This window comes from Ornithodoros turicata, chromosome 5, assembly GCF_037126465.1.
Source record: "Ornithodoros turicata isolate Travis chromosome 5, ASM3712646v1, whole genome shotgun sequence".
Taxonomy (NCBI): domain Eukaryota; kingdom Metazoa; phylum Arthropoda; class Arachnida; order Ixodida; family Argasidae; genus Ornithodoros; species Ornithodoros turicata.
The window spans coordinates 22,014,125-22,029,409 of record NC_088205.1 but is presented as its reverse complement, the minus strand read 5'-3'; the positions used below and the strand labels follow the sequence as shown (position 1 = coordinate 22,029,409).

At 47.2% G+C, this 15,285-nt stretch overlaps 1 protein-coding gene across 1 annotated transcript; it reads left to right on the top strand.

The window, feature by feature from the left end:
* Positions 1-987: 987 nt before the first annotated feature.
* LOC135394209 (alpha-tocopherol transfer protein-like) lies at positions 988-14,014 on the top strand. Its single transcript, XM_064624820.1, has 6 exons — positions 988-1,230; positions 9,363-9,477; positions 10,279-10,521; positions 10,574-10,767; positions 10,824-10,934; positions 13,738-14,014. The coding sequence occupies exons 2-6, from the start codon at positions 9,378-9,380 to the stop codon at positions 13,912-13,914; spliced, it is 825 nt and encodes a 274-aa protein (XP_064480890.1). The 5' UTR covers positions 988-1,230; positions 9,363-9,377; the 3' UTR covers positions 13,915-14,014.
* The last annotated feature ends 1,271 nt before the right edge of the window (positions 14,015-15,285 follow it).

The window sequence follows — 15,285 nt, the reverse complement described above, 5'->3', positions numbered from 1 at the left end:
AAAACGAAAGCAATTAAGTAACTCAGTGAAACGCGGCAAAATAACCCTCCCCTCCAACCCTCTACTCCACAAGAGTTGCGTTAGACCGCTGGACGTAACTTTTACGCTTCCGTCACCATCACGCGAGCCGGTTCGGCTCGTTGCTTTCGGAATATGAAACTGCTTTCTTGCACACATTGACACCCGTGCCGGCCTATCGACACGGAGGGATGGCTACGCGGACAACTTGGTCATTGGGAGTCTCCTTGAATATTCTTGCGCCGTGAAAGGCAACATAAATTGCCCATAACCTCGTCACGGCATCTTGGCTTTTCCAAAAGGAAGCGCTTTTAATAAACACGTGACATTGAACCATTTTGTAATGGCCAGATCCTTACGGAAGTACGGCTGGAAGTAAATGCGCTGGGAACGAAGAAACGTTGCCACGCTGTTTCTTTGATTTGCGTGACGAATGAACACAAAAGTAGAACGGGTACCTAAAACATATCCTTGATGAAGGAAGCCTGAGTGTAGGACACGAAGAAGGGACAAACACACCACTGCTATTCTACTAATGACAACATACCTCAGCCAGGGGAGTTGCTTCGCGGCGCTAACATGCAATTAAAATAAAAAATATATAAAAATCAGCCAGGGGACAGGACACGAACAATTTAAAATAAAATTCTCACGCATTGCAGCCGAGCGGCATAAAACAACCGGACGGAAACCGGGCCGTCCTACGTAAAACGTAATAGCAGGACGTTTTACGTAAGGGCGGCCCGGTTTTCGTCTAGTTGCTTAGACGGCGAAAGCAACCTGACAGCAATGCAAATGCAGCGAAAAGAAGGAAAGAAAGGACTACATCACATAAATGAGCATCTCACTTGAAAAGTGAATGCAATCACAGAAGCCAGTTAGCGATTTGGCGATAGCGGACCCAGATAACTGAGCTTCATTCGTGTCCTTTCCGATGAGCGAGCGAGGCGAATTATCGTCAACGTAAGCGGAAGACCTTGGACTGTTTCGGCCCCTTCTCTCTGCGGTCGAGGGGCCGTGTCGCCGTTGTTTACAGGTATCGACTGTGCTGCTGGGAATCGCTGCAGAACCTGTCCGCTGCTTTCACTTGTGCTGGCGCGGGTCTTTACGGGTCGTGGCTTTGTGCGGAATAATAACATTTCAATTGCCGCAGTGATGTCATACACGCGAGAAAAACCAAATGCATTTCCACATTAGCTCCTCTTCAAAAAGGTGAGTTCCTGGCACTTGACATGTTGACAAACGAAGTGCTCCTCGACAGAGCAGCTTACTTCATAGTTCATACTTACTTTCGATCTTAGCTCTACCTTCTGTACTGATAAGCAACTTGCATTTGTGACGTCGCGCGATTTGCCCTAACTTGATATTAGCCGCGGTTACATGAACACGAAAGAAACGGGTCGAGTTGACTTATCGCACCACCTCACATCAATCCTTCCTAGAAGATTGGTTGACACGGCCTGATAGAAGAGGAGAGGAGAGGAGAGGAGAGGTTGCTGCGATAAACCAATTCTACTCGCTCCTGTCGGGTTCATGTAAACGCGGCTATTGACGAGTTCGTCAACATCCTCTATCGAGAGGGCCCTGAACGAGGCATCAAGGCAGGACATGATTTACTATCCTCAAAACTATGCAAACCTCGAAGATGTCTTTTCCCAACTTCTTAGGTTGATCTTCCGAATAATGACACAGTCGCTTGTCGCGGACTGAGTCCCACGTTGCGCTGAGTCCCACGCGGTTTCCAAAGTTAAATGGCAGCCGAGACCCATCCTGGTGCATGAAACGTGTTTCACCACGGGAAGGGTCGACTTGTCTCAGGTAGAGCCATTTATAAGGGTATGGGTTCTGGAAGACGCATGAACAGAACACCACTCGATCCTTTGTGTCATGGTGCTGATGCGCCGTTTTCTCACAAGCCCAGGGCGAACGAATGAAGCACACAAAATGGGAAGAAAATGAGATACGTGAGAAGGAACGCAGGCAGGGAGGGGGGGGGGGGGGGGTGGCTGTGTTTTTAGCGGAAGACAGGTAACGATTAAAATAAGAAAGCGCGACCGTTGTGGATTCGATTGTATTGGAAACGAAAGAAAAATATGGAGATTAGTCCCCTCCCCACCCAGTCAGGACTGGAACTCCAAAACGCGTTTGTGCACTCTTAGAAATGATTTTCACCGCATAGCACGCTCCTAGCCAACCACAATCTCGAATGATATTGTTATCTGCACTGATTTGTTGAAAACGGGAGGCGTACGCCTTTTGTGTGACAATTATGAACAGCATACGTGTCACAGAACAGGCGTACGCCTCCCGTTTTCAACAAATCAGGGCAGATAACGATATCACTCGAGATGATGGATGGCTAGGAGCGCGCTATGCGGTGAAGTTCATTTTTAAGAGTGTGGGTGGAACAATAGAGCCAGTAAAATGAGAAAAAGCAAACCAAACAAACCGGAAAGAGGCAGAAGAAAGCATCAAGGAAAGGGGTTGTCTTCAGACCGTGTGCGCGGGTTTTTCTACAGTGAGGGAACGAGCGAAAAGTTTGTTATGGCACGGCCGTGATAGCGCGCGGAGTACAGTGGTACCGTTACCTAAATTGTACAGCGGCACAGAGCGGCCGTGGCTGTGGCCACCGTACTCGTCGGACGCAGGTGATGTATGGGCGAGCAGCATCTGGGCTGTCTGTGTCGACTCACTCTTCCAGAATAGCAGATGGCGTTCCTGCCATCGTCATAACTTGATGTTGCCCGTTGATGGCTACCGCAAAGTGCAGCTGTTTCGGTGCGGTGCCCAGGAGGCACTTTTCTGATGCAACTAGAACGAGCTTACCTTTTGTGCCACATTTATTTTTATGGGTAATGTCGTTCGAAGAGGAACTGAGAAAAATGTCCCCGGTAGAAATGCCCCCGAAAGAAAAAAAGAAAAAAGTCCCCTGAGGCATATCCACTTTAGATACGTGTACTTGTGGCGAAATCCCCGGTTGCGAAATTTTCGGCCTTGAAGTCTTCGGACTGAAAATAAACTTAGACAAACCAAATAATAACGATATACTCAGGTGCATGTGGACTACTTTTGACTGAAAACAATGTCCATTACGTGCGGCATATACAGGATGTTCTGTTTCTTCTTTTTTAGCTGCACCACAGGTATTTTATAGAAAAATATATGAGAGCAGCATACATGTCGTTTTTGCAGTTCTCTATACGGCCAGGCAGACAGCCTCTTGAAGAGAGTGTGTGACTGCAGGGTGAATAATTACCTAAAATTCATTAACCAACTCCTTCATTATGGGCTTTCGGGCAAAGGTGTTTTTGTAACAGAAATGAAAATAAATTAAATTAAGTGAGATAGCAGAATGGGCTCATTGAAAGATCCCTTTTTTTAAGATTCTGAAACGAGCGCGTACGTTGAAATGTCCATAGGCCGAATTTTGCAGTACAAAGGAACCGCGCGTCGACGCCTATCTGGACGAGCGACATGGCGTGGCCGCTCGTTGGTGGTAGCCAAGGTGGTGCCGAAGACTGGGAGGTGGTGGGTTCGAATCCTACCACCGGCTGTGCTGCCTCATGTTTTCCCTGTGTTTTCCGAAGACTTTCCAGACGAATGTCGGCACAGTTCCCACTGAAGTCGGCCCAGGACGCATACTAACCCCCCTGTCCCCCACTCCTCCACCTGTCCTCTCTCCATCTGTATGCCGCTCATGGTCACAGTTGCTTCGCGGCGCTAACACACACACACACACACAAAAAGAAAAAAGCTTATCTGGGCCTGGCCAGCTTATAATACCTGGCCAGCCCCCCCTCCAATCATCTCGATCGCTTCAAAGCACGTGACCCTCTGACGTGGAACGAGCGCTGTACCCCCGCTTTTCGGTTTCGGCTATTTGCGTAGCAAAATTCGGTAATGGATATTTCAACGTACTGCCCCGTTTCAGGATTAAAAATGAATAAATAAATAAAATGGATTTTAAAGAGGACTGTCTCCCGTTCTGCTATCCCACTTTTGCCCGAAACCCTCTAATTAAAGAGTTAATTAATAAATTTTAGGTAACAAGTCATTTATAGTAGTTACATACTTTGTCTGAGAGGATGTTTGCCTGGCCGTATACAGGGCGTTTCAAAAAACGTGTCATGCGGACTTTATAAAAAAACGGGGCGACGGGAAAATACGGGGTAAACGGCACTTGTGTGGCAACTGAATTTGCCATCTTGCAAAAATATTTTCATTTGATTTTAATTAAAATAAATTGAATTTCTTTAATTGAACTCCAAAATTTCCCAAGTCAACCTAACGTTTTTTTTTACAGAATTTGAGAGCCCATAGCGAACTTAGTCAGATCCACAAAGAAATCCGCTCGATATTGCAAATGGAACTGCCCCCCAAAATTCCCGAAATTGAGGCTTCAAAGTTTCGGGTATTCAACGGCGCAAGAAATCAGACGCAACGATTCGTGGAGAGGAGGACTTGCTCCTGCCCCCATGAAAGATAGAAGGTCGAAAAAAAAACAGGGCGGGAAAAAAGAGGCGGAATCATTTTTGTTTGCCGCTTATCAACGTATGGTGGAATGTCACCCGCCTTGTTATCGGCGCGTCTTGTGCTCCACGCCGGTCCGGCCATAAACTGTTCTAGCTTCATGGGGGCAGGAACATGTCCTGCCCTCCGCGCATCTTTGCGACTGATTTGGTGCGCTGTTGAATACCCGAAACTCTGAAGCGTCAACTTCGGGACTTTTTTTGGGCAATAGCGAGCGGATAGCCCTTTGCAATAGCGAGCGGATTTCTTGGTGGTTCTGACTAAGTTCGCTACGGGCTCTCTAATTCTGTAAAAAAAAAAAAACGTGAGGTTCACTTGGGAAATTTTGAAGTTCAATTAAAGAAATTCAATTTCTTTTAATTAAAATCAAATGAAAATATTTTTGCAATATGGCAAATTCAGTTGCCACACAAGTGCCGTTTATCCCGTATTTTTCAGTCGCCCCGTTTTTTTTATAAAGTTCGAATGACACGTTTTTTGAAACATCCTGTATACAAAGAACGGTGTGTACGCTGCTCTCATAACCTTTTTATATAAAAAAAATCTGGTGCGGCTCAGAAACCCTGTATAGTGTAATTAATTATCACATTTGTACTCCACCTCATGTGGGGCTGCGATGCGCGATCTCTTTTGGCCATTCATCGAGCCTTGGTGCGTGGTCCGCTCCTATACAGCCTTCCAGTATTACACGGGATTTCGCCATCCTCCGAGTCCAAGCTTCAGTGTCTTTTGGCACGTAGCCTTCGTGTGTGCCTGGGCGTGCCAAGAACAACGGATACTTGTTTAGTCATGGCAGAAGCGAGAGAGACTCCGCTTGCTATCCAGCGCTTTAATGAGACGAGCCGTCACTATCTCCGTTTGTTGGCTCATCACCGGCACCACCCTTTACTGCTGAAGCTTTCCCGTCGCAGGAATAACAAGTTCAGGCCCTGCATTCAACAGCTAAAGCCTCACCTGCCGCGTTTTCAAGTTGAACCCCAGGCGCGTCCAACACCACCTTGGACCCTCCCTCTGCCATCTGCTTCACTATCCGTTCCCGGGCTGCAGAGAAAGGATGATGTCGCTGCAGGTGTGTCCAAGGCGCTCACACTGGATATGATGAGCGAGCTGTATGCAGGCTTTACTCCTGTTTTTACGGATGGCTCGTCCACAAAATCCAGCTCTGCATGCGCCTATATTATTCCGTCCGAAGACATAACTGGTATCTTCCGTCTCTCGCATCTGACGTCGTCAACATGTGCTGAGCTACATGCTTTGCTCTTTGCCATGCGCAAGATCCTGCAGTGTTCATCTCGGCCATGGGTCTTCTACACAGACTCGAAAGCTGCTATCCAATGCCTCGCAACAATGGGCATTCGAGGTCCTCTCGCGTCCATTGTTGCTGACGTGCTTGAAACTTACAAGGAGCTGCTAGACCTGGGCCACTGCGTAGTATTACAGTGGGTACCTGGTCATGTCGGCGTACCCGGCAATGAAGAGGCCGACCGGGCGGCCCTGCGGGGTCATCATATAGCTTCAGCCCACTCTATCATCTTGCCCAAAGGTGATCGTCAGGCCCTCGTCCGTGCTCTCTCTGCAGACAAGACAAGATCACAGTGGCTGCATGACATTACACCCTACTCTCTGCTCCACGCAGTGGATCCTTCTCTTTCACTGTCGCTTCCTCATCGCCTTCCGCGACACTACGCATCCCTGCTTCACCGCATGCGGCTGAATGTTGCATTTACACCAGTTATGAGGCAGCGTCTTGGCCGTGCGCCCTCGGACCTTTGTGCAGCATGCAGTGTGCGTGCAGACCTGCACCACCTACTTATGGACTGCCCGGACTACCAGCGGGAGCGTGCGATATTGCAGCACGAACTGCATGCGATCGATCATCGCCCCTTTACCATAGGCAAGGTGCTGGGCCCATGGTCCAGTCCAGCTCATACACGCCAAGGTCTGCGTCACCTCTGGGACTTCTTGTCATCAACAGGCCTCTCCACCCTGCTTTGATTACCGGACCCCTTATCATAATCATCATCATCTCTCATCACGTACAAGTGGCACTGGGGCAGCGCCCAGCCTGCTGGCCGGCATCAGCCCCATCTCATCATCGTATCTCTATTTGTGTGTGTGTGTGTGTATCACATTTGTTTATACAACGTGCACATGTGGATGGGATATTTGTATTTTGTTTCTTTCTAAATGTTGTGACGACAACAACGACGCATCACACACGCGTTCTATTATCGTTGGAGTTGGAGTTGGACGAACTAAAAATAATACGGAGAGGTTGAACTTGTCACCTGACAAGTTCTGCTACTCCGAGAAAAAGCTACGAAAAACAACAACAAGGAAAGAGAGGTGACTAGGCTAGGCTGTACGGCACACTGTTCACGGGCACATGACCGTCAGAGGATCGCGTCACACAGGAACGAGGGCGTCACGTACAGATGACTATTATCGTCATGACGCTGTGCTGCCTGGTTACAATATATCCCACATCTCATACATAAAAGTACGTTACTTAATCGCAATTAGTACAAGCCGTACAGGGTGTCTCTAAAAGACGACTAAAGTTCGCGAAAACTAGTCGTAGCAGCAGTCATTAATACGCTCAAATTGAGTTATATAATCGATTGCTCATTACTTTCCTTTCAAAACGGGAACGGTCAAATCTCGGAGTAGGGACTAATTATTCTCAAAGTACCAGCTCACGTGACGGTTAGGATGACAGCTTTGCACGCCGAGACTGGGAGGTGACGCGGGTTCAAATCCCGGGTTCGAATCCCGTACGCCGCTTATAGCCGCAGTTGCTTCGCGGCGCTAACAGGGAATTAAAAAAAAAGTCGCAAAGCCCTATTCCTATTTCTTCGTGATTCGCAGAATGTGGTACGTCATAAGTAAAAGTGAGCACGTGTCTCGGGACGTTCCATCAAGAGTTCTGATGCGTTAAAGTGGACTATGACTTTGGCTTCGCCATGCCTTCTTGTGTGCCCTGCCATTTTGCGTCGCTGATACACAGGCTTCGTCTTGGGGTTGCATACACCCCGCCATTTCAAGCATCTGACAATTGCCGCTCCGACTCCATGCTCCGCTCTCGCTGTGCTGTTTTGGCGGATACCAAGCACGTGCTCCTCGACTGCCATCTTTACACCTCCCAAAGAGCAGCTCTACAGTGCCGCCTGCAGTCGATCACGGCGGCACCGTTCACATTGGCAACCACTCTCGGCCCTTGGTCTAACCAGATTGACCATCGCCAAGCTCTTGAGTATTTCATCTCCGGGACACTGGTCTCCTCTCTACCCTATGATCTGCCTGCGTACCTGTGTGCTGTGTATGTGTTTTTGTGTGCTGTGGTTTTGCCTACCGTTCTTATGTATTACTGACTCCACTGACTGTCGACCCTATTTAGCATCGTTCATCACCTCATCATCAGGACATATCTCATCCTGCCCCATTGTGCCTTGGGGTAGTGGGCCGCACCTTACGTGGCGAATTTCCCCATTCATTATCACTAATTTATTTGTTGTTGTTGTTGTAGAGCACCCTCCCGCCGTGCTTTGGACCGATCAAATAACCCTGGTGGTTGTTGCAAAAAATCTACTGTACGCTCATTTGTTCCGCGTAGGTTTTTAGGCCTCGACGTGTACAATCTCGACGTGCGCTGTATACATGCCTCAGTGGTTAGCGTGATGGCCATGTCACGGCGAGACTGGGAGGTATCCGGGTTCGAATCCCGGTGCCGGCTGTGCTGTCTGGGGTTTTTCCTCAGACGCTTTCAGACATATGTCGGCACAGTTCCCTTACAAGCCGACCTAGGACGCATATTCTCCCAGGGCGTCAGTTGTGACGTTGCCCACCTCTCAGGCCGACAACGTCGAGCCTTTTCACATCCAACACCACCGTTGTATACATGTATCCCGCAGGTAGCTTGCACCGAAATGATTTTGTACGGAGATGTCCATGTAGCACGACGTCCGCATACCGATGGTGTCCTACACCGAAACGCCCGTATCCCGATGTTAATGTCCGAATAAACTTCAACTGAGCACAAAGCAGGCATCAGAATTTTGAAGTTGGATGAGTTGCCACCTTCTGCGCACATTTCGCGCGACCGCGCCGAGCGTGCCGTTTTATGTAGGCCCACAGTGACCTCCGTCATTAGAAATACTACTGGCCCCTAACGCAACCCGAGTCTCCAGAACTGCAAAAACTGAACTCGTATCGTTCACCGCGCAAAAACAAGGAAGCGGAGGTGGCTGTCGTCTCACAGCATCATTTGTGAACTAGAACAGAAAAAAGAAAAAGAAAAAAGAATGAACTTGGAACTTACCCTAATCTACCAAGTTTCCTATAAGAGGAACGAAATCCTCAAGAACGTACTGGAACTCGAAAGTAACGAGTTAAGAGCGCATACCAACTCCCTCTCCCCACATGCAATGGCGCACATTTGAAGCTTCTTCTCCGTAACCGGCGGTCAGGTTTTAATGCGAGTGGTCTTACTGGAAATGGGACGACAAGATCTGCAACATGGGGGGGCTCGGAATTTTGAAATTGTTCTCAGTTATTTTATAATCAAAGTGTGTGGAGGGTATTCACAAGACACCCAAGACAAATTCTAAAATTCCTTGCCCTACACGCCCCAGTTCTAGTCCCTCTGTTTCCAACGGTACGACAGGCATTAAAATTTTACCGTTGACTGCTGAGAAAAGGCATGAAATCGCGCGCCATAAAAAAATGGACGTGGGAGAGGGAGCTGGTATCCCCTCTGACCAGCCAGGGCATTCTTTTCGAGGAGTTGCTGAACGATGTGTGTCGATCTCTTTCAGATATCCATTACAAAAATGGCCGCGTTCAAGATCCAGGAAGTGACATCAGAGGATATGAATGAAAGCCCCTCGAAGCAAGAAGCCGCCATCAGGGAACTGCGTCAAATGCTACAAGGTAATAATATAATAACGAATTTTGTGAGGAGGAAAGAAGACGGTATTCTGTGCGTGGCACACACAGCATGATCGTGGCTCCTTTTACCGATTTGAGCGCTGGCTCTTTCAGATAAACTCTGGCTGCGTTCCGATACCCCGGTTAGTCGACTGCCTAGCGGTCTAACCGGAAGTGCCGCCATGTTAAGTCTCGTTCCAAATCTCGTCAAGTCCGCTATTCAGTCGGCTACCTCCTAGTGCGCATCGATGCAGTCTAGTTATACGCCTGACCATCTGACAGCAAGGATGGAGATGCGCGTTGACGGTACCAGCGTGCCCGCTGTTTATAGTTGCACATAGTGGTATGTTTCTTAAAACTGCGTAGAGAGTTGCAACACATGTTTAGTTGTGAAGGTGACAGTTTACGCACGATGTCCTACAAACTTAGGCTGCGTTCCAATACCTCGCGCCCGCGAAGCCGCCTGACTAGGCAGCTGAGTAGACCCCTTTGCTTGTCACTATTGGAACAGGCTTGCCTAGCCGAGGCGCCTGTGGCGCCATCTCGTTGCTCACGCAAGAAATGCGTACGGCGCAAGAAGTCTAGATGGTTGTTTCCGATGACGCAAGTCATTGCGCCAAAGAAGGAAAGCTTAATTGATGTGCGAGGCAGATACCGCCCTGACCTCATCTCACGAAACGCGAAGACGACCCAAGTTACACGACTGCCACACCAACGTACGTGCGATTGTTATGCCAACGATCCACTCTTACCCAATCACACGATGTCCTGATGTGATGTACCGCGGCGGGTGGTCTATTACAGGTGAAAAGCAGCTGTACAGCCGCACGGATGCTCCGTTTCTGCTTAGGTTTCTCAGGGCGCGGAAGTTGGACGTCGACAGAGCCTTCCAACTGATAAAAAACTATTACAACTGCCGTCGCACGTATAAGGAAGTGTACGACCAACTGCTGCCTTCTCAAGTTAAGAAGAATCTCGTGTACAACTACCAGAGCTTATTACCTCATCGCGACCATCGAGGCAGGGCGGTCCTCCTCGTAAAATCTGGTTCGTTATCGTTATTATTAAGATAGAATTGTTAGGATATTTTCTTATATAGGGGCCTGGGATCCCGGTGATTACAGCCCGGACGAAATGTTCAAAACGAATACGATGTGCATGGAACAAGCAATCTTGGATCCTGACACTCAAATCAACGGAGTCGTCATGATCAACGACCTCAAAGGCTTGGGTTTGCATCACGTGCGACATTGCCCACCGTCTCATTTCATCAAAGTCATTCATCTAGCGCAGGTATATAGCACAGAACAGTATACAGAGTATATATAGGTAAATGCTCTTTTGTTCAGGATGGATTTCCTGCCAAATTTAAAGCACTGCACATCGTGAACGAGCCTTTCTTCATGCGAGCTTTCATGGCCGTCCTCATGCCCTTCATGAAAGAAAAGTTTCGTAAACGGGTAAGTTGAACTGAAGCACAACAGGGATTTCATTAAAGTAGCACAGAAGTCATTTTTAACGCTCTGTTTTCTTTTTATAAAACTGTTAAGCAGGTCAGTATAAGATGCGCCATGCGAAGTAATCACACCACAGACTCATAATTACCGCAGAAATTGAATTTAAAATACGCCGCAAAAAGCGACAAGGATCACGCTCGCTGATTGGTCGAGAGAAATGTTGTCTGCTACTCCGCTGGTGTCTGCCACTCGGCTGTTTGGGGTTCTGAAAAAGTATTGCTCCTGGCTCGGTCATGATTCGGCCGCTCCTTCTATCCCCAATTCTCCGGGAGAACTGGCAAAACCGGTTTACGGCGGTAAGGGGACAAGGCGCTGACCCCCACTGACCGGCGAACCAGAACGAGTTCTCCTTGTAACGTCATCGGTGACGTGGCATACCTTCTCCTCCTCGTTATACCCGGAGTGGCGGAGCCATGTTTATGCGAGTTTTTTTTTCTGGGAAACAAATTGCACACGTGAAAACCTTTCGCGCTATTCGGTAAAATGACACACTTTCACCAGACGTCTTAATCTGAACTTTTTATTTTTATTTTTTGATGTCCCTCCGTACTCCTTTAAAGGTACTGTAAAGCAGTAGACAAGCATGATATGCCGGTGATGTGACTAGAGACTTTGTTGCTTCTAAATACCATATGCGGAACCATACGACCGACAACGCGCTATAAATATTTTTAATTCGCCATGAAAAATGCGGCGTAGTGGAGCGGTGCGACGCCTGGTGTCAAACAACCCCCTGCACAGCGGGCAACACTGAAAATTGGTATTATACACTATTACATCGGAACTTCGTTATTTTAGTAGTCATATTATAAGTTTCCCTGTTTACCTATGCATTCTGAAACCCCTGTTAACGGTGTTTCTTGCGAAGTAACCCAGCGCTGGCCGCTGTTCGATGGAGGCTTTCCCTACTTCCCTACAGCGCCTGCGCGCTCCTTCTGTTCGCGGCCTCTTTCGAACGAACAAACTCTCTCTGTGAACCTCTGTGAACAAACAAGTCCCGACGCTGTCTGGCTTCACATTTTTTTCAACGGCTCAGCATTTCATTTCAGTTCGCTTATCCGTTTATCCTCAGATGTGGATCGTTGTGTGAATTGCAGGGACGGATTTTATGGTGGATTGTGGTGGATTGTTATATCGGGCCCAGTGTTATATGCATGCAATGTGGTTGCCGCCGTATGTGGCAGGAGTACGGAATCATTTCGAATACCTAGTACAGTGTTGCTCGTAATCTTTAATTGTAATTTTCTAATTAATTGCACCGTCGATTGGAATGAAACTTGCTCAGTTTTTGTCCTGGTGGCTTGGACTATCGAATAGCTACACTAAATAACATTTGATCGGTGCTGCTTTACGGTACCTTTAATACTGTGCGCATATAGTAATTTTACAACCACTGCAAATACAAAGGGAACAGTTATATCGGGTGTTCCCCCCAGCTGAATAACCAGGAACGGCTGTTGAATAACTTTCTTTATGGTAGATACTCTCGGGACACCGGTCAAGAGCTGAACGGTCTGTCCGCATTAATCAAATAAAAATCCTAACTTTATAATTTTACTTCGGTTGCGCACTGTAGGGGCACCTCTGCTTTACCGATCGGAGCCTCAAGTGAGTGTTCAATTTAATTGACTTGAGCAAATCCCAGAGTGCTTAGCGTCGCTTTGAACTTTAGGATTTCTAGCTCCTCTCTGGGTCACGACGTGTGAAGATACTGTAAACGTAACTTTATTCGCGGTGTATTTATTATCGCGAATCGCGCAATCTGTCATAAGCTATTCGCGAATAAGTATTTAATGTCGCGATTTCGGGGCTCTTTCCTTCGCGAAAAGGAATACCTCGCGAACAAAAATACGTTTTCAGTAACCGAAAACGGAACGTCAAGGACCATTCACCACCGCATGACAGTTGCAACGCGTGCGCAAGGAGCAATGGGATTTCCTGAAACCGTCTAATAGACCCATGAAAGTTGCCTTTAGTGACAAGATACGAAGTATGCAATAGCTCTTATTTTGTGTACGTGATAATTCAGAAGACCTGCACCAGCGGTACGGCCGAGAGGGTTAGCGAGGGCGTCCCGCTCGTTTTTTATTTATCTTATCTGTAATACTTCTGGCGATTGACTAGCCGTGGAAGGAAGGACACACAAATGCAAGAATAAGAACGCTGCGCATATTCCAGCACCAATATATAAACATAACAATAAAACATAACCCAATACTGACATATGTATACCACGTTAAGGAACCGACACGCAAAATATTTTCCTATTTTATGTATATGTTCCATGTGCCTTCCAGGCTCCTTTAAAAAATAGAATGGCTTTCAACGAGGATTGTTTTCCGTTTCATTCCTGTTCACTTTTGCACGAAAGCCCCGTAATTATGCTGCTCTGAAGGCCTGAAGGTAATCTGCAGCTTTCTTTGCGCGTGTCTGAAAGATTGCCTTCAAATTGTTCTCTCTGCACAGCGAACGCTGTTCTTTCGTCGTGTAGGTTTCCATTGGTTTGGTAAAATATTAAAAAAACGAACGTGGCTGACCATGACGTATACGCGGGATTTCGTCACGACCCTCGAGGTTACGGAGTTTGTGGTATTTTTAAGAGAGCCTCGATGTTCATCTGAGTGTGACAAACACTATAAGATGAGAATCCTGCGCTTGCACCTGACGTGAGCTTGATCAAGAGACTTTACTAGCAATAGCAAGAGCTTGAAAACAGACTTCTCTTGTAATAGCGATACCCTTTCAGATCTTCTTTCATGGCAACGATATGACAAGTCTACACCAGCACATCTCGCCCGATGCCTTGCCTCGAGAGTATGGTGGAACGCAGGATGAACTGGACAACAAGGATTTGGTCAGGATTTTACAACAGAATGAACAACTGTTCAAGAGAGATGCGGAATACGGTTACAAAGAAAAGTGACCTTTTCTGGTGTAGGACTTTCGATGGTCAATATTTATTTTCAAGGCAAAAGGTGATATTATGACCGTGATATTTATAAAACTACTCTTCATAACCACAATTTTATCTTACGTTATTTCCAGCATGATTACACCTCAAAACGAGGCAGTATATCCAGCATGCTTTTTCATCGAAAATGCCATAGGACACGTATATACTTAACATCTAATTTAGGCTAATATGTCCATAGGCCGTCCAACGAGCGATCACATCCACAGCATCCTTACATCCAACGAGTGAATATACCTGCAAGTAACCTCTCATCCAATGTGTGTGTACAATTTTTTTTTCTATAATCAAACTCAAACTCAAACTGAATGTGAAAGGGCATCTTGCAACACACCTCGCTTCTATAAGGCTCTTCCGTGGAAATTTGATAAGGACGCTTTCGTTCCCCATTTTCTGGCAAAGATTCAGCGTATCAAAGCGACCTTCTACCTTTTAAATTTTTTCAGACTCTTAGGTCCCAGTGATCATTGCTTGAACAATATTTTGTTGTCAATATACTCTCTTTACAGCGGAAGATACAGATCAGCAGGGTGTCGGAGCGAACCGAAAACCAGAACCGAAAACCGAAAAAAACCGCTATTTTGGTGCGAACCGGAACAGAATCGAAACCGTATACGTTTTTTTCGCTCAGGAGGGAAACCGAAAAATTTATTTAACGGTTTTCGGTCCAAGAATAAGCTTCGCCGGTTTGGACTACGAATGAGCGAATGAAACTGACACCGTGTGTTCTGAAGTCATGTCACGGACACTTTACGAGGGTTACGGTTGCGGTGGAATGTATGTCGGTATACTATGACCCCTTGGTAACGTTTTATCGTTGGCGCACATAGACCTACAGGTACATGTGACCGGTTGTGACTCTCTAGCAATGTGCCGTAGTGTTCGTTTTAATTTCATCCGCCCAAACCCTCCTGAACTAAACACGACCCAAGGGGGCTGCGTAACGGCTTCTCTATCGGTAATGTCGCGCAACGCGTCCGTTGTTTGAGAACAGCGAAGTTGAATACATTTACGTATCCGCGAGGGCAAGCGCGTACGAAGTGGCGCCTCTTTTGTGGACAGGACACGAAGAAAAGAAAACGGAGCAGTCGAGCACGTTTGTAAGTGAAGGTGTTCCTCGATTTGCGTCGTACTCGTGCGGTGGTGCTTGTTGGCTAGGAAGCAGCAACAGACATTCGGATGGGACGCGATCGCACCAATCCAGCAAGAAAGTACTTTACGTATGACATCACGACAAACAGGTCCGTCTGTATCATGGGCTTCAAGAAAGGGGAAAGCCTATTTGAACAGACAGACACCTAGAGGAGCCAGGAGCTACCAATT

What these genes read in the sequence shown, in the direction of transcription:
- LOC135394209 (XM_064624820.1), top strand. Translation starts at nt 9,378, where the DNA reads ATGGCCGCGTTCAAGATCCAGGAAGTGACATCAGAGGATATGAATGAA. An exon ending in GGTCCTCCTCGTAAAATCTG is followed by an intron (nt 10,522 to 10,573) that starts GTTCGTTATCGT and finishes TTTCTTATATAG; the next exon opens with GGGCCTGGGATCCCGGTGAT. An exon ending in AAGAAAAGTTTCGTAAACGG is followed by an intron (nt 10,935 to 13,737) that starts GTAAGTTGAACT and finishes ATACCCTTTCAG; the next exon opens with ATCTTCTTTCATGGCAACGA.